General features: G+C 46.5%; 1 protein-coding gene across 10 annotated transcripts in view; it reads right to left on the reverse strand.

Annotated features, from left to right (window-relative positions):
• Positions 1 to 22,353, reverse strand: part of TRAPPC10 (trafficking protein particle complex subunit 10) — a 99,626-nt gene that overhangs the window by 12,541 nt on the left and 64,732 nt on the right. For 7 of the 10 annotated variants that reach the window (XM_074033926.1, XM_045389370.2, XM_074033925.1 and 4 more), the window contains 13 exons: positions 21,501 to 21,647; positions 20,806 to 20,920; positions 19,405 to 19,481; positions 18,260 to 18,351; positions 16,363 to 16,503; positions 15,937 to 16,049; positions 11,095 to 11,609; positions 9,812 to 9,953; positions 7,120 to 7,278; positions 6,157 to 6,386; positions 4,543 to 4,643; positions 2,464 to 2,590; positions 261 to 431 (listed from right to left, as the gene is read on the reverse strand). In XM_074033926.1, coding sequence (XP_073890027.1) covers positions 261 to 431; positions 2,464 to 2,590; positions 4,543 to 4,643; positions 6,157 to 6,386; positions 7,120 to 7,278; positions 9,812 to 9,953; positions 11,095 to 11,609; positions 15,937 to 16,049; positions 16,363 to 16,503; positions 18,260 to 18,351; positions 19,405 to 19,481; positions 20,806 to 20,920; positions 21,501 to 21,647 — 2,130 coding nt within the window. Of the gene's footprint in view, positions 1 to 260; positions 432 to 2,463; positions 2,591 to 4,542; positions 4,644 to 6,156; positions 6,387 to 7,053; positions 7,279 to 9,811; positions 9,954 to 11,094; positions 11,610 to 15,936; positions 16,050 to 16,362; positions 16,504 to 18,259; positions 18,352 to 19,404; positions 19,482 to 20,805; positions 20,921 to 21,500; positions 21,648 to 22,162; positions 22,295 to 22,353 lie in introns of those variants that run through there. The other 3 variants (XM_074033928.1, XR_012431933.1, XR_012431932.1) reach the window with 3 other exon arrangements.

A 22,353-nucleotide genomic window follows, 5' to 3' on the forward strand; every position in this document is an offset into this window, starting at 1 on the left:
GTCTTTGGGCCTTCCAAATGACAAACACTCCTCTCAGAGATGCCCCCAGGAGTGTGGGCATCTCAGATGTGTCACTTGAGAAGGACCTGGGGTTCTAAAATAAAGATAGTCGATGATTCAACTACCCCAGCAACTGTTTTTCTCCAGCTGCTCCTTCATTATGTTGGCAGAAGCTGTCTATTCAGTTCTTCAGATTATAAAGAACATAATGCCATCTTTCATTTTTCCACCCCACCCTCCCAAAATAATACATCACTTACAAAAAAATTTTCCACTTTAAATTCATAAGTATACGGCTTTAAGGAGATAGACAGCTGTTCCTCAGAAGCTGGGGAAAATCCAACAGAGAACCGGCAATGCAGAGAAGGGGGAGGCTCTTCTGTCCACTTGAGTTCCCAGACGAAGAACACCGACTGCTTGCTGTAGATAGGCTGGAAAGAGAGTCGGGGGTCACTGTTCACACAGCACCATAACCGCAAAGACAACACAGACACTGCAGCGAAACACATGCCATGCGAAGGGTGCTGAGCAGACACCATGGGCAGGCCTCTGCCTCACAGCACGCCTGTGCACGCTGCTTTAGGCCCCACAGCACCTGTCCCTGCCCTAACTCCCTTTGCCTGGCCTTGTCCCAGCAGAAGATTGTACAAAATTGGTAAATCTTTAATTTTTTATGATTCCATAAGTTTTACATCATATGAGATCATTAAAAAGTAGCCTAATTTTTTTTTTTTTTCTTTTTGAAACGGAGTCTCCCTCTGTCGCCCAGGCTGGAGTGCAGTGACATGATCTCGGCTCACTGCAACTTCTGCCTCCTGGGTTCAAGTGATTCTCCTGTGTCGGCCTCCCGAGTAGCTGGGATTACAGAAGCATGCCACCATGCCCAGCTAACTTTTTTTTTTATTTTAGTAGGGATGGGGTTTCCCCGTGTTGCCCAAGAGGGTCTTGAATTCCTGAGCTCAGGCAATCCACCTGCCTCGGCCTCCCAAAGTGCTTGGATTACAGGTGTGAGCCACCGCGCCCCATCAATTTTTTTTTCCCCTTTTTTTAGAGACAGGGTCTCACTCTGTCACCCAGGCTGGAGTGCCATGGCGTGATCACAGCTCACTGCAGCCCAACCTCCCAGGTTCAAGAGATCTTCTCACTTCAGCTTCCTGGGTAGCTGGGAATACAAGTGTGTGCCACCATGCCTGACTAATTTTTGTATTTGTAGAGATGGGGTTTGCTATGTTGCTCAGCCTGATCTCAAACTCCTGAGCTCAAGTGATCCACCCACCTGGGCCTTCCAAAATGTTGGAATCACAGGTGTGAGTCACCATGCCCAAAGGATATTAATGGATATTAATTAATATATAGCATATCCCATGCAGCTCCAAAACAGGGGAATATATCATCAATTAATTAAAAAGTACATCTTGGCTAGAGGTGGTGGCTCATGGCTGTAATCCCAACACTTTAGGAGGCCAAGGTGGGTGGTTCACCTGAGGTCAGCAGTTCAAGACCAGCCTGACCAACATGGTGAAACCACGGCTCTATTAAAAATACAAAATTAGCTGGGTGTGTTGGCAGGCGCCTGTAATCACAGCTAGTCGGGAGGCTGAGACAGAAGAATTGCTTGAACCCAGGAGGCAGAGGTTGCAGTGAGGCAAGATCACACGATTGCATTCCAGGCTGGGTGACAAGAGCGAAACTCCATCTCAAAAAAAGATAAATAAAAATTTAAAAAACAAAATAAAAAGTAAGTCTTTACATTCAGCCAATTATTTTATATTTAAATTATTTTAGGAACCAGCACAACCTGATGTATGGGTTGAACACCGCTATTACATGTAGAGTCCACACCTAAAAGCACAGTGTCAAGCTCCAGGACTATCTGAAAGAGCTAACGGATTAGTGGGGGAGAATCCTTTGAAAATGCTGAAGATTCAGACATACATTAAGAAAGCCTTCGAGCTCTAAACACTCAGCATTTACTGCCTAAAAACATATGTGAAAAATCAACAGAAAAAGCAAGGTCAAGATTCAGCCAGGCAGGGAGGCATAAACAGAAAAAGCAAGGTCCAGATGCAGGCACGAGCATGGCTCTTTTACAAAGGCACCGACGTGTCGGGCACCATCGCTCTGGCACTGGCAGGCATCACGCTCCAGGCAGAGTGGAGCAGTGCCCATGCAATCAACAGTGCGTTCAAACAGAAGCTTGTACCTGCACACATCTATGCATACAGTGGGACCAGTTTCAGATTTAATTCTTCTAAAAAGAAGAATTCATCCATCCAGCCACCCACTTACTCAGCAGCAAGCCCCGATCCAGCCTCAGGGCAGCCGGAGGAGCTGCACAGGAGCCTTTACTCATCAGCAGTGCAGCTGTTCTATCTAAAGGCTCGATCGCAACACATACTACATCATTTCCGTACACTCCGGTTCTCTGTTGAGAAGTTATGCTCAGGTCTACACAATGTTTACCTGCTGGGACTGCGTGTTCAGTGGTACTAGTTGCAGGTCGGTACTATCACTGGTATCTACAAGATAACTATCTGACAGCTGAAAGTCAAGTTCTGACAAATTCTGGACACAAACTTGAACATATTTCCTAAAGCGGAAAAACAAGAAGTATTATTTTGATATGTAAGAACTTTATTAAATATATCTTAGCTTTGTTAAGGAGACCCTCTCTGTCTAGGGAATCAAAAAAGCAGCAAAGCAAAGTAAGCTACGTTGTTGCATATGTTTCTCCTTCAGATTTCACACCAAAAAGTGTCAGAAAAAAATAAACCTTTTTGGCTAGGCACGGTGGCCCACGCCTGTAATCCCAGCACTTTGGGAGGCCAAGGTGGGCAGATTATGAGGTCAGATCGAGACCATCCTGGCCAACATGGTGAAACCCCATCTCTATTAAAAATACAAAAATTAGCCAGACATGGTGGCACGTGTCTGTAATTCTGTAATCCCAGCTACTGAGGAGGCTGAGGTATGAGAATCGCTTGAACCCAGGAGGCAGAGGTTGCAGTGAGCTGAAATCGTGCCACTGCACTCTAGCCTGGTGACAGGGCGAGACTCCGTCTCAAAAAAATAACAAATAATAATAAACAAACATTTTTAAAGAGGCGATTTCTGTGAGGAAATGGAAGAAAGAATATAGTTTCTGACCAGCCTTATCATAAAGTGATCATGGCTGGTCACCCTCACTGGCCTATGGGGAGCCACAGGGAGAGAGCAAAGGCGGGGCTTATCTCCATTTCCATTACATGCAAAGCTTTGAAAAATAATAATAATAGTTACTATTTTTTGAGACAGAGTATTGCTCTTGTCGCCCAGGCTGGAGTGCAATGGCACGATCTTGGCTCAATGCAACCTCCACCTCCCAGGTTCAAGCAATTCTCCTGCCTCAGTCTCCAGAGTAGCTGGGATTACAGGTGCGTACCACCATGCCCAGCTCATTTTTGTATTTTTAGTAGAGATGGGGTTTTGCTATGTTGGTCAGGCTGGTGTTGAACTCCTGACCTCGTGATCCGCCTGCCTCGGCCTCCCAAAGTACTAGGATTACAGGCGTGAGCCACCGTGCCCGGATGAAAAATTTTTTAATAAGGTTCTTTTAGAGATTATTGATGTTTTTAACCATTAATATCTACAGCTCCCTTTGCTGTGATTTGAAGGGGAAGAAAAGCTGCTAGTATAATGTTCCATTCTAAACATGGTTCTGACATTTTTGTTTCCAAATTATCCAAACATCGTCAATGGATAAAAAGTTGCGGGCAGAGGCCAGGCCAGCATCCCGAGCGCAGTGATCAATGCTAGCACCGTCACTAAGGTGGGGCACCTGGACACCGTGGGCCCCCCATGCAGTCAACAGGAAGCACACAGCCCCGCCTGCCTCAAAGCAGAATCGGAGTCTACTCAAGCCTTTAGGGCGGCTGTTTTCCACTGAGGCAAGTCCGCCCCACCCAGAGGACACTGGGCAGTGTCTACAGACATCTGTGGCTGCCACACCTGGGGGTGGGGAGTGCTACTGGCATCTCGTGGGAGAGCCTGGGGTGCTGCTCAACACCCTACAGCACACAGGACAGCCCCTACAACAGAGTTATCTGGCCTAAAATGTCACTCATGCTGAGCTTAAAAGTTCCTGTTCTAGAGGTTGCAGGCAACTGACAAGAGATACAGGGACAGGGGAATTAGTTAAACAAATCCAGCCAGATCCAGAAAGGTGGGCCTCCAGAGGAAACCCGGCCTGCGTGTGAATAAGTCGATGGCTTGAAAACAGGGAAGAAAGGATGAACAGAGATCTAGTGGTCTGATGGAGATTTTGGATCCCAAGTCACACAAACCAACTATAAAAGGTCATTTTCAGACAGTTGGGAAAATCTGAATATGAACTGGGTGTCATAGGACACCAGGGAACTGTAATTTTAAGAGACGAACAATGGCCTTGTGGTCACATAAGAAGACATCCTTTGTCATCACGAAGGCCAGCTTTGAACATTAGGAACCTCCGCTTAGAAGAGTCCTGGGAAACCAGCCAGGGCCTGCACACCACGTCTCTGTTACCGTGTTCCTGAAGACAGCAGGGCGTGCGTGGTCCTGAAGGGCACACTGAAGGTCAGTGCGATGACCGTGGAGTAGATGGACCACGGGCAGTCAATTGACACCTGAGGAGGAAGCACAAAGACACTCTCTGACCACTCGCCCGACGGACAGCACAGCCACCACCACTGCTGCCCAGATACACCTGCAGTGCCTGCCCACACCCTAGTCATTTTATTATGGCTTCCACCACTCGTTATCCAGGAAGCAAAGCCTTACCTAACACATACACAAACCAACGAGAAATAGGACACTAAGTCTAGAGACAAGAGAAACGAACACAGAACTGGCAAGACGTGCACCTGTCACCAGAATCATCTCAATGGCGGAAGAGCACAGCCGTCCCCTAAGCAACAGACCCACCTGCTGCTCCCATAAACGCAGGACCACAGAGCCATGTTTCAATGTGCACAGGGTTTTGACACAGTGCTTTCAGTCATATATTTCCAGATGACATTAGTCAATGAGTACTCCATATTTAATGAGTTATCTAAGCATTTAATCCATGTGAGGCTGAATATGTAACTGAAAACCAAATCAGTTTAGGGGCACAGGGAGGACAAAGATATTACATCCCTTAAGGGCAGGAATGAAGCAAGTCTCAAGCCTTATTCCCCACAGGGAAGAGGTGAATACCCCAGCACGCACCGTGCGTGCCACCAATGCCAGGGAAAAGCAGGATAACACGGCACACGGCACAGGTGCCGCCAGCGCCAGGGAACAGCGGGATACTCGGGCACCCGGTACAGGTGCCGCCAGTGCTAGGGAAGAGCGGGATACTCGGGCACACAGCACAGGTGCCACCAGCGCTGCACGTTCCTGCTGAGCTGAGCGCTACCTTCGCGAATGGTGAACGTCTGTGTGAGTTAAGGGAAAGACACTTCCTCAGGTATCTTCAAAAACTGAACATTACAACATTCTTCTTCAGGTGTGGACTTGTCTGGTAACTTCGTGCTTTGGAAAGATGGCATTCCTTGCCCTTTTTCCCCCACTGCTCTTGGGCATCTACTGCGACCCTCGGCCTGTTTTAGAGCCCTCAGGATTGATTTCTGGGCTACAAGACTTGGGCACACCCTGAGTAACATGATGTAGTGACACATTCCATGAGCTGATTTCCTATGGATCTGGGACCGAAATCACATCTTTCTCAAGTAACTGTCAGTGAGTACCAGCACCAAAGCCTAAAACGAGACAGCTCCTCCCCGGATGAGCTTATGATGTTTCAGTGGACAGACACCGAGGCACACATGACACAGTCCTCCTCTGGCCTCGTCACTGGTCAAATAGACATGACCCAAGTCTGATGCCCCTCATGCCTAGGCCGGCCCTAACCTCTTACAGGGAACTCCCTGGCCCCTGGAACTGAGAGGGAAAGGTAGAGCTGGCTTGCCTCTGTCCTTGCAAAAAATGCACCCCTTATCTAAGAAAGGGTGATTCACAGAACTGCTAACCACACGGCCAGGGCGTCAGGAATCGGAAGGAGCCAGGCTACCAGCAGGCATCACTACATCGCCTTTCCCAGCAGGTGGGCGGGTGGGGAGGCCCCACAAGCTAAGCTCCTCCACTGCCCCGACTCACTTTGTGGTCTGTGGTAACCATGCAGTGGCCAGTTTTCTGTTTGTCCTTATGCTTCCTGTGGGGCTCTGCCATCCCCAGCATGTCACTCTCCCCTCCGAGTGCTGGGGCTGAAGGTAAAGAGAGAACTTCCAGTTCAAATTCGATCACATGGTATGCAGGCGCAACAGGCAGACTGATGCTCGTGACCTTGTCGGAGGACTGAATCCGGAGCGCAGCATCAGAAGACTGTTCTGCGAAAGACAGAAAAAGTCACTTCAAAGCTGTTCTCTCGGTTTCACTTGTCCTTTTCCTTACAGCAGGTGATGGCCCAGCAGTGAGGCCACCGCTCAACCTCTCCCGCTCCTGCGCACCTGGCAGGCAAACCCAAGAACAAAGCCCCTAGGACAGAGCGGCCCAGTGTAAAAGCCGGCAGGCAGGAGCCCAGACCCATCATTGCTCACAAGCTGAAGACAGGAAAAGGACATTTCCCACAGGGCCCACCCAAGCCCTACGTTATGTCCCTGCATGACCTTCTCCCATTCTGTCTCATCTGCAGATCCACCCCCACCCCCAGGGGATCACGGTCCTCCCCTTCCCCTTCTTCATGGCTGGGGCTGGGAGGATGGAGTGCTCAGGGCTCTCAGCAGCACCGACGAGGGCTGCTCTGCTTTTGCTTCTCGGGAGCAGGGCCAGCCTGGGGTGGACAGGGTCTGGCAGGCATCGCCGTGCAACGTGATGCCACATCTCCTATCCTCCGTCAGGCAAGCACTGCTTGGCCACTCAGCGTGTGAACCACTGTCGGTTTACCACCTCAAATGGGACCCCAGCACAGGCACCAGGCTATTGTGCTCCTATGGAACACTGACTCCAGACACTGTTGAGGGGCACTCAGCAGGACGGCAGCAAGGCCAGGCTCACCCTCACACCCACACAGCGCAGGGCAAGGTGGACGTCCTCCTCGGGCCTGGGTGGTCGGCACCTCACCTCTCGTGTTGGAGTAGACCATGGCCCTGCTCTCCGCCTGGCACAGAATAAGCATGGCTTCTGCATTGCTCAGCTGCAGGCTGTCTCCATTCTTTATTGTATAATGGCCGGTAGTGACAGTGAACTTGACTTTCTGAGGAATGCCTGCCAGAAGGCTATCTAAAGGAAAAGAGATCACGGCTCAGCACCACTGCCAACCAGAAGACAGCAAGTCAGGGCCTACAATGGGGTGAAAGGGGGCTCTGTTTCTTTTATTTACTATGAAAGATTTGCTCCTTTGGGATCTCCATGAATTCCCTCTATTTCCATTCCCTTCTGCCCTAACTTTTCATCTCAATGATGTGGACCACAGGGCTGCAGGAGAACCTTGCTGGGGAAAAAAGAATTCTGTGAGTCAAGGAGTCTTATCCCCATCTGGGTTTAGCAAGTCAGGGATTATGATCATGACTATGTCTCCGAGGGTCACAAAATTTGCCTGCCAATAAGCAGTAGGAGAGAATCAGATAATGAAGCTTAAGAAAAGACTGTAAACAAAACTTGACTGTGTTGGTGTTGTTCAAATATTCAAGACATTCTCTGGCTTTTTCAGCTTCAGGCCACAGGCTTTTGGGTTAAGAACAGTCAGCAGTCAGGTGGCCCCCCTCACTCCCAGACAGCAGTGAGGGGCAGGAGTGAGCTGAGGCCTCTGAGAATCCTGTCGCAGGGAAGGCAGAAGGCAGGCAAGATACCAGGACTCGGGGTAGAGTGGACAGAGACAGCGGACACTAGGCGGGAAGCAGGAGCCAGGCCATGAGCCTGGCACTGCAGACACTGGGCCATGGGGAGGGCAGGGCCTGCTGGCTGGTGCTTCAGCTCCCCTGCAGGAATCAAGTTCAGCTTCTCTACACAACGTTCCGATGGAAGAATCACTGGAGAGACCGACTGCTGTGTCCCACATCTGACAGCTTTTGCTGGTGGCCATGCAAGAGGCACGAATGTGGAAAAATAGGGAGAATGGGGGAATAACAGAAAAATGCTCTTTGTGATTTTTTCTTCCAAATAGAAGAAACAGGCAAATAAATAAATTGTTCCTAGCCTGAACAAAGGAGACATTCACTCACTCTTGTTCAGTTGCCACATGTTCTGCAATCATTTGTTTACAGCAACTCCTTCCAATTTTAGAACTTATCAGAAAGGACAATAGCTTTGAATTTCTCAAATGCCATGCCAGATGGACAAGTTTAATCATCCCTTTCAAAGGAAAACTTTTTTTTTTTTTTAAGAGATGGAGTTTTGTTCTGTTACCCAGGGTGGAGAGCAGTGGCGCAATCACAGCTCCCTGCAGCCTCAAACTCCTGGGTCAGGAAGCTGAGGCTCCAGCCTGCAGCTGGGACTAGAGGCCATGGCGCATCACTACACCCGGCTAATTTACTTCATTTTTTAACTTTGTAGAGACGGGGTTTTGTCATCCTGCCCCGACTGGCTTGCCCATGCTGGTCTCAAAGTCTTGGCCTCCCAATGTGCTGGGATCTGAGTATAGATCATAACTAAATCTAGTGTTTAGCATTTGAGACGTACTTCTAAGCAGGAAATTATATACACCTTATGAAACCGTGGTAGACATGAGCTGCTACTTGGCTAATGTAACCCTGTGAAATACACGTGTGGTCTTCAGCCCATTTCCAGGCGCACTAGCTCCCAAATTCCTCACAATCTCCAAAGTGATGTCTTTTTGTAGGCTAATGAGATGACTGGAGGCTGGCAGCTCCAAGGTAGCTTCAAGATGGGGACTGGTCACCAGAGTGACCAGGGCAGGATTAGAGGGTTGGGCCTTTCAGCAGTGCCACCCAACCTCCAGGGAGGAAAGAGGGGCTGAAGGTCGACTTGCTCATCAGTGGCCAGTGGTGAAATTGATCATGCCTGTGTAATGTTGCTTCCATAAAAACCAAAGGACAGGGTCTGGAGAGCTTTCGGGCAGCTGAACACATGGAGATTCCTGGAGGGTGGCACCCAGGGAGGGCGTGGAAGCTCTGCATCCCTTTCCCCATACCTCATCCTCTGCACTTCTTCATCTATATCCTTTATAATAATCCAGTCAACGTGTTTCCCTGAGTTCTGTGAGCCGTTCTAACAAATTCTTCAACCCCTGAAAGGAGGCTGTGGGAGCCCTGATTTCTAGCTAGTCGGTCAGAAGCACAAGTAAAAGAACCCTGGGCTGGCAGCTGGCATGGGAAGTGGGGGACTGTCTTGGGGACTGAGCCCTCACCCTGTGACGTCTGACGCCAGCTCCAGTAGACAGGGTCAGAACAGAATTGCAGGACCCCGCTGCAGGGCTGACTGCTTGCTTGCTGGCAGGGGGAAATCCCTGCACATTTAGGTCCAGAAGTCCTCTGCACTGATTATTAGGTTGAGGGAGCCAATAGAAAAAACACCTTGAGTTTCTTTTTTCCACTCTCAGAGTTAATTCTTCTATGTTTCTTATTTTCAGATACACCATGTTTATTAAATATGAAAAAGTAATTATAGGAAAGCAAATATTCAGATAAACAAAAGAGGCAGTCGGCTAGTTCCCAGGCAAATTTCCCATTATGTTACCCAAAATACCTCTTAAAGGCAGACACGGCTAAAAACTACGAGAAGCCTGGCATCTCAGCAGGTCTCCTCAGAATCGCCCCTGCAGCGCACCTCCTGAAGGGCTGGGGACCCCACTCACCAGCCAGCGGCTCCACGTGCAGCTGGGGCTCCTGCGAGTACACGTCGTACTGCACAATGGGGTAGATGTGAGGGAGGACGAACCACACGGAGCCCACCGAGGCGCACAGCTGCCTGAGTGTATATGTTCCAGGTTCCTTGGCCTAGAGTCAAAACATCAGGCATCTGAAACCACGTCAGCCCAGTTTTGTAGTTAGGAGCTCCCTGCGGTAGTGCTGTGCTGTGTTCTCTCTCAACTACAGAAAGGCCTGTACTTCCTTCTCTCTTGTACCCCCTGCTCTTGTGCCCAAACCTCTGAGGGCCTCTTCAGAAGGCCCTCAGAATCTCTCAATTCATGATTTTCTGAGTAACTGATGCTTAAATTTAACTTTAATAAGGTATTTTCAACTTTATAAACTGTATTTGTGGCATTCTTTTTTTTTTTTGTGAGACAGAGTCTCGCTCTGTCGCCCAGGCTGGAGTGCAGCGGTGCCATCTCGGCTCACCGCAAGCTCCGCCTCCCGGGTTCACTCTCTTCTCCTGCCTCAGCCTCCCGAGTAGCTGGGACTACAGGCGCCCGCCACCACACCCGGCTAGTTTTTTGTATTTTTAGTAGAGACGGGGTTTCACCGTGTTAGCCAGGATGGTCTCGATCTCCTGACCTCGTGATCCGCCCGCCTCGGCCTCCCAAAGTGCTGGGATTGCAGGCGTGAGCCACCGTGCCGGCCTGTGGCATTTTCTTTGACGGGTGTATTTAGTAGAGACATTCAGCAGAGATTTAAGCCCTGCTCTAGACTAAAAGCGTGACAAACAGCTGTACTTTCCACAGGCCAAATCCTGTTAGGTTAGTGCAACTTACAGGACATCCTGTGTCAGAGAAAACTTCATGTTAGAGTGGGTGAGAAACACCAGTTTTGACACCCAGCCAGCCACAAAGGGAAAATAAGGTTGAGCGGGAAAGTGTACCACCTTCTTGAAACCTCATTTTAACAAATGAGGGTGTATATTTTCATACGCAGGGGGAAAAGCTAACTGAATCCAATAATCCAATGAGTTAAAAAGCTAACTTAATCTAAGAACAAATATCTACGTTAAGAACTTCACTCAAAATGTATCGACTGTCAGAAAATTGTATAGATACGAAAGAAAACATCAGTGTATTTTTGTATAAGGATAGAGACAAAAACAGGGTTAGGAGAACAAAGGACTCTACTCAGTTCTCACCACACTCCAGACAGTTCCTGCAAGCTCCATGGCCCTTTTCTTTACAAACTTGAAAGTCAAGTTCCCACCCTGAACGCATACCTGAGTCCTGAAGGTTATCTGGTTGGCCCCTGGTTCCAGGGTCACGTGGCTGCACCTCAGCAGGTGGGCCCCCTCCTCCAGAGCCACCCCCGAGGGCATCTCTAGAGAGGAGCTGCTCTCCTGCCTTCTCAGGAGCATGTGGACGTTTCTGCAGATAATCCCGGTCGTGTTCAAGGAGTTATCAGATGGGCTTCTCTCAAACATCTCATACAGCTCCAGGGCGGGCAAACTGTTTTGGGATACAGGGAAAGGTGCGGTCTCGGGTGGAAAGTTAATGATCCCGTTGGACGTCTTGTGCTTCGTAAGCCACTCCGCAGTCTTCCGGTAGCTGTTTTTCTCAATGCTGAAGTGGACATTGACCACAATCTGCTCCACATGAACGGGCACAGGCATCTGGCTGTACATGGTTATCTCAATGCACAGAACACCGCCCACGTGGACCACGGCATTGGAGGGATCAAAATGGAGATCTCGCAGTTGTGCAAAGGACTGCATGGGTAGCACTATCTTATGACCTGTAAACAGACATTATCGTAACTTACTCCCCAGGTCACACTTCCTGGCAGTAAGCAGCAGCAGGCCGTGGACACAGTAAGATTACTGAGAGCGTACTGGAGCAAGCAGCAGTGACGTGCAGAACAGCCAAGCCCAGCCTCCTGCCATCTTCACACCCCCCAAAAGTTATTGTGTCAAAAGCAAAATATTAACAAATACCTACGTAATGCCTAGAAATCATAAAATGTACAGAAGTTAACCTTCTCAAGTCTGCTTTGACAAACCTAAGAGAAATACAGGTCAACTACCTCTCAATTCCAAACTAAAATTTGTAAACAGTCTAATTTCTAGAGCTATTTTCAAGAGATTCCAATATTTTCTCACCTACTTAAAAACATGCTCAGTGGAGATGCCCAAGTGCCCTGCTGTAATGTGGAAATAAACCCCAGGTGTTTGCCAGTCTACCAAGTCAGCCGATTAAACAAGGACCCCTTTGTGCCCCCAGGCTCAGGACGGTAGCTACCAGCCAGGTCAGTCACTGCTGAAGTGAGAGCCTAATGCTCTCTCTGGGCCCATCTCACTCTGACCAAACTGTAAGTACCCTAGTTTTGTCTAGAAAATCCACAAGGCTGCAGAACTGACCAGTTAAGTATTTATTAAATATTCATCAACTAAAGGACTTGCCAAGACTGATGCCACAGATCATGAAAAACAGTAAACAATTGTGGAATATTTTATTCATATAGAAATACCAAGGAACGTTGGCAGGAAAATCACAACTCAAATAGTCTCAAATACAAAGCAGCAGATGTGGTCATGGCTCTAGCAACAATCAGTTTGGGCATGTTAAGACTCTACACAGCCAAACTAATGTCATGATGCTTCTGAGAAATCCATCCAGATGGATCTCGTTTCCCCCTTTCTTTGAGACAGGGTCTCGCTCTGTCGCCCAGGCAACAGTACAGTAGCACCATCCTGGCTCACTACAGCCCAGTCCTCCTGGGCTCAAGTGATCCTCCCACTTCAGCCTCCTGGGTAGCTGGGACTACAGGTACCTGCCACCACACCTGGCTAACTTTTTGTAGAGACAGGGTTTCGCCATGTTGCCCAGGCTAGTCTCAAACTTCTGACCTCAAGTGATCTGCCTGCCCCGGCCTCCCAAAGTGCTGGGATTACAGGTGTGAGCCACCACACCAGGCCGCAGATGCCGATACATGAATACACGCCAGCAGTCAATAACCACATCAACCTGACCCTGAAACTTCTAGGAAAACTGGTTTTCAAGCAGTTAGTCATGGCTATGACTGAACTACTGTGTTCCCCAACTTGCATGTGCTGAAACGCTAACCCCCAACCTGATGGTATTTGGAACCGGGCTCTGCGAGGTGCCTGGGGTTAGATGAGATTGTGAGGGTGGGGCACGCATGATGAGATTACTGTCCTTTAAGAAGAGTCATCAGACAGCTTGCTCTCTCTTCTTTCCCACCATGTGAGGACAAGGCGAGAAAGCAGCTGTCTCCAAGCAGGGAAGGGAGCCCTCACCAGAAACCGACCCTGCGGCACCCTGATAGCAGACTTCCAGCCTCCAGAACTGTGAGAAAGTAAACACCTGTTGTTTGTGTTAGCCCGAGTAGAGTAACACAGTAACCACCTTAAATAAGCACACTTCAAAACTAAGGTGAGGAGCTCAGCTTCGCAATAAATTTAATCTTACCACACAGCATGATCTACAAGTATATTTTCCAAAACAATTAACATGACTCTAACTTCCATTTAGATGCTCCTATGAGGAAACACTGAGACAAATTCCAGAAGGCAGGCCAGCCTGTAGGACAACTGGCTTGGAGGATTCAGCAATGAAAGGACATGAAGCACTGACACAGGCCACAACACAGATGAGCCTTGAAAACATGACGGTCAGTCAAGAACTCAGCCACAAACCACCACACATTGGACCACGTGTGAAAGTTGTCAGAATCAAAAGGGAGTCACTTGTGCTAAAAAACAACAACAAAACCTTGACTAATAGAGCCAGAGAAGGCTATGAAGGGAGGACTCTCATGCATGAATGCATGATAAAAAACTTCACAAAGAGTCTGCAAACACCACAGCCTTGCAGAAAGGTCACTGCAACCTTATACAAAACACTCTTCCACCAAGACATCTGCTCAGCAACTGCTGTCCAACCCTGACTGGCGTCACCCCGCTGATCCTTGCAGCTGAGAACCACCACCCCAAACCAGTGATGTAATCCTCATTTTCCCTTTAAAGCCCCTTCCTGAATATGCACATAGTTTACTATGGCCCGTATATGGCATTGCAATGCCCTATTTCCAAATAAATACCATTTTGTAGAGAGACTCCCTATGTGTACTATTTAGGTTGACAGATTCTACAGGTTGAGTATCCCTTATCCAAAATGACTGGGACCAGAAGCGTTCTAGATTTCTGATGGTTGTGAATCTGGGAATGTTTGCATGACATGCTGTTGAGCAGCCCTAATCTAAAACTCCAAAATGTTCCAATAAGCATTTCCTCTGAGAGTCATGCTGGTCCTCAAAATGTCTTGAATTTTAAAACACTGCAGATTTCCAGATTAGGGACACTCCACCTATATTTGTATGAAACATCCAGAATAGGAATCGAGAGAGAGAGAGTAGATTCGTGGCTGCAGGAAGCGGGTGGCGGAGTTAAGTACGGCGTTTCTTTTTAGGGTGATAAATATGTTTCAAAATTGACTGTGGTGGCCAGGCACAGTGGCTCACACTTGTAATTCCAGCACTTTGGGAGACCGAGGTGTATAGATTCCTTGAGCTCAGGAGTTAAAGACCAGCCTGGGCGATATGGCAAAACCCTGTCTCTACTAAAAATACAAAAATTAGCCAGGCGTGGTGGCGTGCTCCTGTAGTCCAAGCTACACGGGAGGTGGAAGCGGGAGGAGCAACTGAGCTCAAAAAGCAGAGGTTGCAGTGGGCTACAATAATGCCACTGCATGATTCTCTGGGTGACAGAGAAGACAAAAAATAGCTGGGTGTGGTTGCCACACCTGTGGTCCCTGCCACTTGGGAAGCCAAAGTAAGAAGATCTCTTGACTCCGCGAGGTTGAGGCTACAGTGAGCTGGGATCGCACCACTGCACTCCAGCCCAGGCAACAGAGCAAGATTGTCAAAAAGAAAAAAACAAAACAATACTGACTGTGGTAACAGTTGCACACATTTCTGAAACAGACTAAAAGCCATTGAATTATAAACTTCAAATGAGTGAATTATGTAGTTTGTGAATATCACAATAATGCTGTTATATTAAAAAAAAAAAAAAAAAAGGCTCTGTCTTAAAAAGTGAAGGAAAAGATCAGGTGTGGTGGCTCATACCTGTAATCCCAGCCCTTTGGGAGGTTGAGGTGGATGGATCACCTGAGGTCAGAAGTTTGAGACCAGCCTGGCCAACAGAGCGAAACACTGTCTCTACTAAAAATACAAAAAATTAGCAGGGATGGTGGCAGGTGCCCACAATCCCAACTACTTGGGAGGCTGAGGCAGGAGAATTGCTTGAACCCGGAAGATGATTGAGGTGAGCCAAGATCACACAATTGCACTCCAGCTTGAACGACAGAGCGAGACTCTGTCTTAAAAAAAAAAAAAAAAGAAGAAGAAGAAGAAAAAGAAAAAGAGATGGGAAGAACTTTTTTTTTTTTGAGATGGAGTCTCGCTCTGTTGCCCAGGCTGGAGTGCAGTGGCATGACCTCGATTCACTGCAAGCTCCGCCTCCCGGGCTCACACCATTCTCCTGCCTCAGCCTCCTAAGTAGCTGGGACTACAGGCGCCCGCCACCACGCCCGGCTAATTTCTTTTTGTATTTTTAGTAGAGATGGGGTTTCACCGTGTTAGCCAGGATGGCTACAATCTCCTGACCTTGTGATCCGCCTGCCTCGGCCTCCCAAAGTGCTGGGATTACAGGCAGAACTTTTTTTAAAATTAAAAGAGAACTGAGATCTAACAACCACATGTATTATGTGATATCCTGTTGGACTCTATTAAAAATGATTTATAAAAATATTTTAAGACAATTAGGGAAATGTGAATATGGCCTACTTAGTAGATATCAGAACCTTATTAATTCTTTGGGTGTGGTTAAGAGACTGTCCTTATATTTAGAAGATACAATGTGGTCTAGAGTTTGGCTTTAAGCAAAAAGAAAAAAAGTCAAGTGAAAGACATAGATACATGTTAGCTACACAGCAAAATGTTAGCAATTGTTTACTCTCAAGTGGCTGGTATATCTTGTACATCCTTTTTACTTCCTAATGTTTGAAAATATTCCTAGTAAAGTTTTAAGAACTGGTCTTACCTGGGTTGTCTGATGGCTGGCTGGCAAAGTCAAGTATCTCCTGGCAGAAGTGCTTGCGCTCCTCTTCAGTGAGGTGGTGGTCACTGGCTAAGAGGCTGCTGGTCTGCAGGTAGCTGGAGTGGAGAGGTAAGGAGCGTGGAGAGGCTCATACTGAGGAGTGTGGGGCAAAGTGGATGCAAAGCCTCCTACAGCCTTCACAGAGCTTCAAAAGCCAAAGGGCTTTTTTTTTTTTTTTAAGTTACTAGGACTCAAAATTAGATTATAAAAATTGACTAGATATTTCATTAATTCTCTATACAATACATATGTATAAGGTAGGACTTTTCTCTCCTTAATAATAGATGAGAATGAAACATTTGATTGTGGGCAATGTTGCTGTATAAATAGAAAATAATTTTCCTGCTTCATGGAGACATTAAAGGATACTTTTCAATTTGTCCAAGGTGCTTTTGACATTCAGCCAGCTGCTTCCTTGTGTGTGTGATGGGGAGTGCCCAGCCCTCAGCCAGGTAATTTTTCAATGCTCCTTGAAGATAGATTTCTGCCTTTTGTGGAGCCTTTTTCCTCCTTGCAAAATCAACAAACAGTAGCTTTCATTACAGCTAGGGATAATCAACACACTGAGACCCCACCTCTCCCGCCTTGGCCTCCATCCTCCAGACTCCATGCCAGGACGGACTCAGCATCTCCAGAGAGCCCTTTTCCACCCACCCCGCTCCGTGAGAAAGAGCACCTACTCAGGACGAATAATTAGACTCCCAGGCAAAGATCTGAGAAATGAGCGTGTGGTGATAAAAGCACAACACATTGTTGGTCTGGCTTTACACACACGTCGACGAACTTCCATAGCTGAATCTCAGGATAAGAAAGTGAGTGTATCATTAATGATCTTGAGCTGACAGGCAAGAGAGTCAAGGTTAAGAGAAGGTGAAGGAAGGGCTTGTCCACAAGTACAGTGCTAGTCAGCAATGAAGCCAGGAAGTCCAGGTATGGGTCTACACTATCTACTATAAAGGCACAGAAACACAGAAGCAGTCTACAGGGCGCAAGCGGAAGGGAGCACAGAGTCACTTGGAAACTCAGGCAAAGAGCACTCCACAGGCTCCGGCTTCCAGAGAACACCAGAGAATTAAAATAGCAACACTTGGCCCCCGCAAAGCAAAGTTTAAAGCACAACTATTTTGTAAGAGATGGGGTCTTGCTCTGTCACTCAGGCTGGGATACAGTGGCGTGATCATAGCTCACTGCAGCCTCAAACTCCTCAGCTCAAGTGATCCTCCCGCCTCAGCCTCCTCCACAGTAGCTGGGACTATTGGTGTGTGCGGCCTTGCCTGCTTTTAAAATGCAAATTAATCAGGGCTTGTCAAAGCCTCAGGAGTAACAAGGATCCTCTCCCCTTCCCGAAGAAGCCTCTTTGCTTCATTAAGGAGCACCTTCCTCTTTAGATACACTACATGGAAATTCAAGAGAACTATATTCTAGCTGTAACTCTGCTGTTAATTAGTGGGTAATTGGCTAAGCTGCTCCAACCACATCTGGAAAGCTAGAAAGTTCACTTAGCTGATCTAAGAATCCCTTTCCAGCCAATTCACGTCAGTTCAAATCAATTCTCATTTCTTGCTTCACCTATGAAATTACTTGAGTACAGATTTCAAGATCTCATTTCAATCACACTTTTTTAAGAAAATGAAAACAAGCATCGTTTTCCTTACACTTGTATCTCCTTTCAGTACTTTGAAATAGTAACCACATGACCCACTGGGGTTTCTTCTCTTTTATAGTCTGATTTTATGAAACACACTAGAAATATGCTAAATTTTGAGTTTTTCTGGAATCAAACTTCAAAGCTGGAGCTGGAATGGAAATCCTCCAGTATCTGTACACACCTTCTTCCAGTTATCCCGAGACCATCCCTCTTTCACGAACCTGACACATGCAGTAGCTTTACATCAATGGCTTTGAGGTTTTTCAATTCTCTTAATACTTGATAAAACGCTATATAACAAAATACGTAAGATCTATATGCCTATTTACTCACCATTATGCTTTCTTACAATTATTTAATTAAACTTAGTTACAAAAATTTATATATTTAATTAAATTAAATAATCTCCAAGACCAATAACAGTTTTTAAGAGTAACAAGCAGAAAAGCTCTCCATCTGGTTTTCAGAAAAAACTAAAAAACAAAATTATGAGGACTGGGTAAGAGAATCTACACTTTTCAATCTACACATTTACGTGCACTTTATATTAACTCCATATATAACAAATCTTCTCATGTGTATGTTTAGAATTCAAAGAAAAAGTACAAAATCAATTACATGTAAAACTCTGCCAGATCTTTTCCAACAAACTTGGCAGATCGAATCCTCCCAATGCTCGTATACATTTCAATGGTAGCGTGGGACAAATCCTGTGGGGAAGTAAAAAAACAATTACGGACTTGAACTTTTCATGACAGACAAATACTACATTTATTTACCTAAAGCTGACGCAAAAGACGTTGTTGGGTTTTTTGTTTTGAGACAGACTCTTGCTCCATCACTCAGGCTGGAGCACAGTGGCAAGATCTCTACTCACTGCAACCTCCGCCTCACAGGTTTAAGTGATTCTTGTGCCTCAGCCTCCCAAGCAGCTGCGACTACAGGTGCCACCACGCCTGGCTAACTTTTTGTATTTTTAGCAGAGATGGGGTTTCGCCATGTTGGCTAGACTGGTCTCAAACTCCTGACCTCAAGTGATCCACCCGCCTCAGTCTCCCAAAGTGCTGAATTACAGGCGTGAGCCACCAGGCCCAGCCTGCAGAAGACATGTTATTAATATAACATTATTTTTTCCTTTGCATCTATTTTTGTGTTGAGCTTTTCTGTTATAATCAAAATTGGTAACCTGTGTAAAAATTATGAAGCATAATAATAAAAGAAACCCACAAACTCATCCAAAACATCTAACTTTTCCAAGGACTTTCTGCATGTGGGTGACGTGCTGGATATTTTTCATACCTGTGTGTGTAAGAGGTACGGCCATTATGGGCAGTCCAAACGCTTGAGTTGCCCATGACCCCGGGGATGATGCTGACCCACCACACTTCTACCTACACCGTTTTTTAAAGTTTCGCTAATTTAAATCGTTCAAAATCAAATACAATAGCTCTGCCCAAGTCCAAATTACTCCTTTTTACAAAGAAAAGTATTCATTATCCTCTCTTATAATTTCTGTGTGAGAAAACCCAATTTGAACAAAACTGTAAATATTCAAAGATGATTCCATGCCTAATATGGTACCATGGGTACTAATACGCATTTGATGAACAACTATTCCATGTTTTGTCCACAACTCCCCAGGTACCAAAGAAACTAAAAAAACTAACAAGAAAGGGCCCCCAATACCAGCTCCTTCCCAACTCAACAGGCCTTCTAGAGACAGGTATTCATGGAACAGACATTGAACACTTGTTAATACTTACTAAGTAGTGTTTTTCAAAAGCTTCCACTGATGATAATGCTTCTTTCAGTTTCTTATAAGGACTCTGAGCTGTGTTGGCTTAAACAGAAAGAAACGAGAGTCCCTCTTCATCTTCATCATGTCCAGTCACATGACTTTACATTCACCTTCACATACTGCAGGTGGATGACCCCACCAGACTCTTGTGAAATTATAAACATGGCCAATGCCAACTGAAACTACATGATTATGTATATTCTCTTTCAATTCACATATTCATAAAATAGTCAAAACACTTTTGTGTCATGCTTTTCTCTGATCTTTAGAACTAGACTTTTTAGGAACATATTTTACAAATACTCTAATGAATTAAAATTACTTTTGAAATGATCTGAAATGGTCTCAAGTTGAAACAGTGAAATATAAATACTAAGTATTTTTTCCCTTAAACACTTAAAACAATGAGTAATGCTCCTTTCAAAGAGCCTTATTAATCAGGAGAATTTTTTTCTTTTTTTCGTTTTTGAATGGAGTTTCACTCTTGTTGCCCAGGCTGGAGTGCAATGGAGCAATCTTGGCTCACTGCAACCTCCACCTCCCAGGTTCAAGCAATTCTCCTGCCTCAGCCTCCAGAGCAGTTGGGATTACAGGCATGCGCCACCACGCCCGGATAATTTTGCATTTTTAGTAGAGACGGGGTTTCTCCATGTTGGTCAGGCTGGTCTCGAATTCCCAACCTCAGGTGATCTGCCCACCTCGGCCTCCCAAAGTGCCGGGATTACAGGCGTGAGCCACTGTGCCCAGCCAATTTATTTTAAAAAGTTTGCTGGGAGGCCAGGGCAGGAGGATCGCTTGAGGCCAGGAGTTTGAGACCAGCCTGGGCAATACAGCAATACTCCATCTCTACAAAAAATAAAAAAAAAAATTAGCCAAGTGTGGTAGCACACACCTGTAGTCCCAGCTACTTGGCAGGATGAGGCAAGAGGATCCCTTGAGCCCAGGAGGTCAAAGCTGCAATGAGCCAAGATTGCACCACTGCACTCCAGTCTGGGCAAGACAGTGAGACCCTGTCTCTTTAAAAAAAAAAAAAACCATCAGGCTGTATTGTTAGAAAAACAGATCATCTGTAATTCGGAGAGAGTGGTGCATTTGAACATGAGCTATAAAGTCCCTTAAGCCCAGGAGAAACTCAGCTACATTTCTCAAACTCCTTCCAATTCCTTCAACTATTTCTAATATTGCATTATGCTGTTAAAAGGTAAAATAGCAGGTGCTTCAATCCAGTCAGCTAATAATGGGTATAATTTTCCAAATGGTGAGTAATATGATTACTATTAGAACCTGGGTTAAATGTGCCAACTTGCAAAGGACATTTTCATTATTGTCCACCTCACCACTAACATAGGTACACACAAAAAAGTACCTGTTTCTGGTCGCTCAGCTCCCAAACCTGCCAAAAGGTCAACTGTCCTGTTGAGATCCTCTGAGTTAGGTCCTTTCTCTGACACAAGTCCACACAGATAGCCCAAGGACTTTAACTGTTAAGATAAATTCACAATTTCAATTAATTTGCCATAAGAGTCAGCAGGGAATTCAAGAATTTAAATATAACAATTCAAATCCAGCTAACTTCTAGAAGAAATTTAGCTTTCCTACCCAGATGACTCAAATCTGGATAAAACTACATCCTACACAACAGCTCCCAGTAAGACCTGGATAGCGGGAATCCTCTGCTTCTGCCCTTCAGCTCCCTGAGTTCCCCAGACTCCGCCTGCACCTGCAGAAGCCACGCCCGGGCAGCCTACCTGCTGCACACACCAGCACAGCTCTGCCTGCTGAGGTGACATTTCCGCACCACCCTCTGTGTCCCCCGACTCAGGGTACAGAGTCACTCTCACGGGAGCACAGCGAGTGCTTGCTGTCCGCTGACTACATCGACATGTGGTAGGGAACTATGACTTCTTTGGCTGCACCTAGACACCTCCTACGGCCACTAAAGTGGATGCATCATGATCTAAATAAGCAGCAGGAAAGCAGCTCCAAACAGCAGACTTCCTCCGCCACCCAGGCATGGCTGCAGAGACAACACGAGCGTTCCACACTTGGGCAGGTAGGCACCTTTTCTGTGGCATAGCTCCACAGCCCCACAGTGTGGGCAATGTTTGAGTCGATCTGCGCCCGGTCACAGCAGCCTTCTATCCTCTGCAACACCTCCAGACAGCTCAGAAACACCCAGCAGTCCAGAGCACCAGGCGGGACGGAGACCTGTGGGGGTGCAAGTGTGAACGTGTGAGGGGCGCTTCAGGAGAGCTGTAGCTTGAACAAACCCACATGCTCTAGCTTGAATGTGCGAAACCCTCCCCCCTCAAGCAGCCACCTCATCTCACAGTGCTGTGATCTGCAGAGCTCCAGGAGAGAGAAACTAATCACCTACACTCACATGGGAAGAGAAAAGCAGTGTGACCTATATTCAAATGTGTTACCAGGTTTTAGGTATAACTTTCAATTATTGTATTTTTGAAAACCTTATTAAGAAAAAGCCTCCGCAGGTCTAGATCTGAAAAATATATAGAGAATTTTTTTTTTTTTTTTTTAAAAAGGAAAAGCCTAGAAAAAGACCAAATATGATCATTTACTTTAGGAGTGAGGATTGGCCACACATCAGTGTCACGTGGGGAGGGAAAACTAAGACTTCAGATGACTGTTTGCTCACATTTAAGAAAGATCACATTCAACAGCAGAAACTGAATATTGAGTAGAAATATCACAGGAAGACTTACAGTTCACTCTTCAGGCGTGATAAAGACAGTACAATTATGTCTGGGAAGAAGAGCTCCCTACTGCTCCCGATACACTGCAGTATTTACAGGAGAAACCCAATGTCTGTATTTGAAAAACGTCCCAGGGCAAGTGAACAAGGACGCAGACGAATCAGAGCTGGCCAGGTGCCGCGCCTACTCTGACTGCTCCT

The sequence above is a fragment of the Macaca fascicularis genome, chromosome 3 (genome assembly GCF_037993035.2).
Source record: "Macaca fascicularis isolate 582-1 chromosome 3, T2T-MFA8v1.1".
Lineage (NCBI taxonomy): Eukaryota > Metazoa > Chordata > Mammalia > Primates > Cercopithecidae > Macaca > Macaca fascicularis.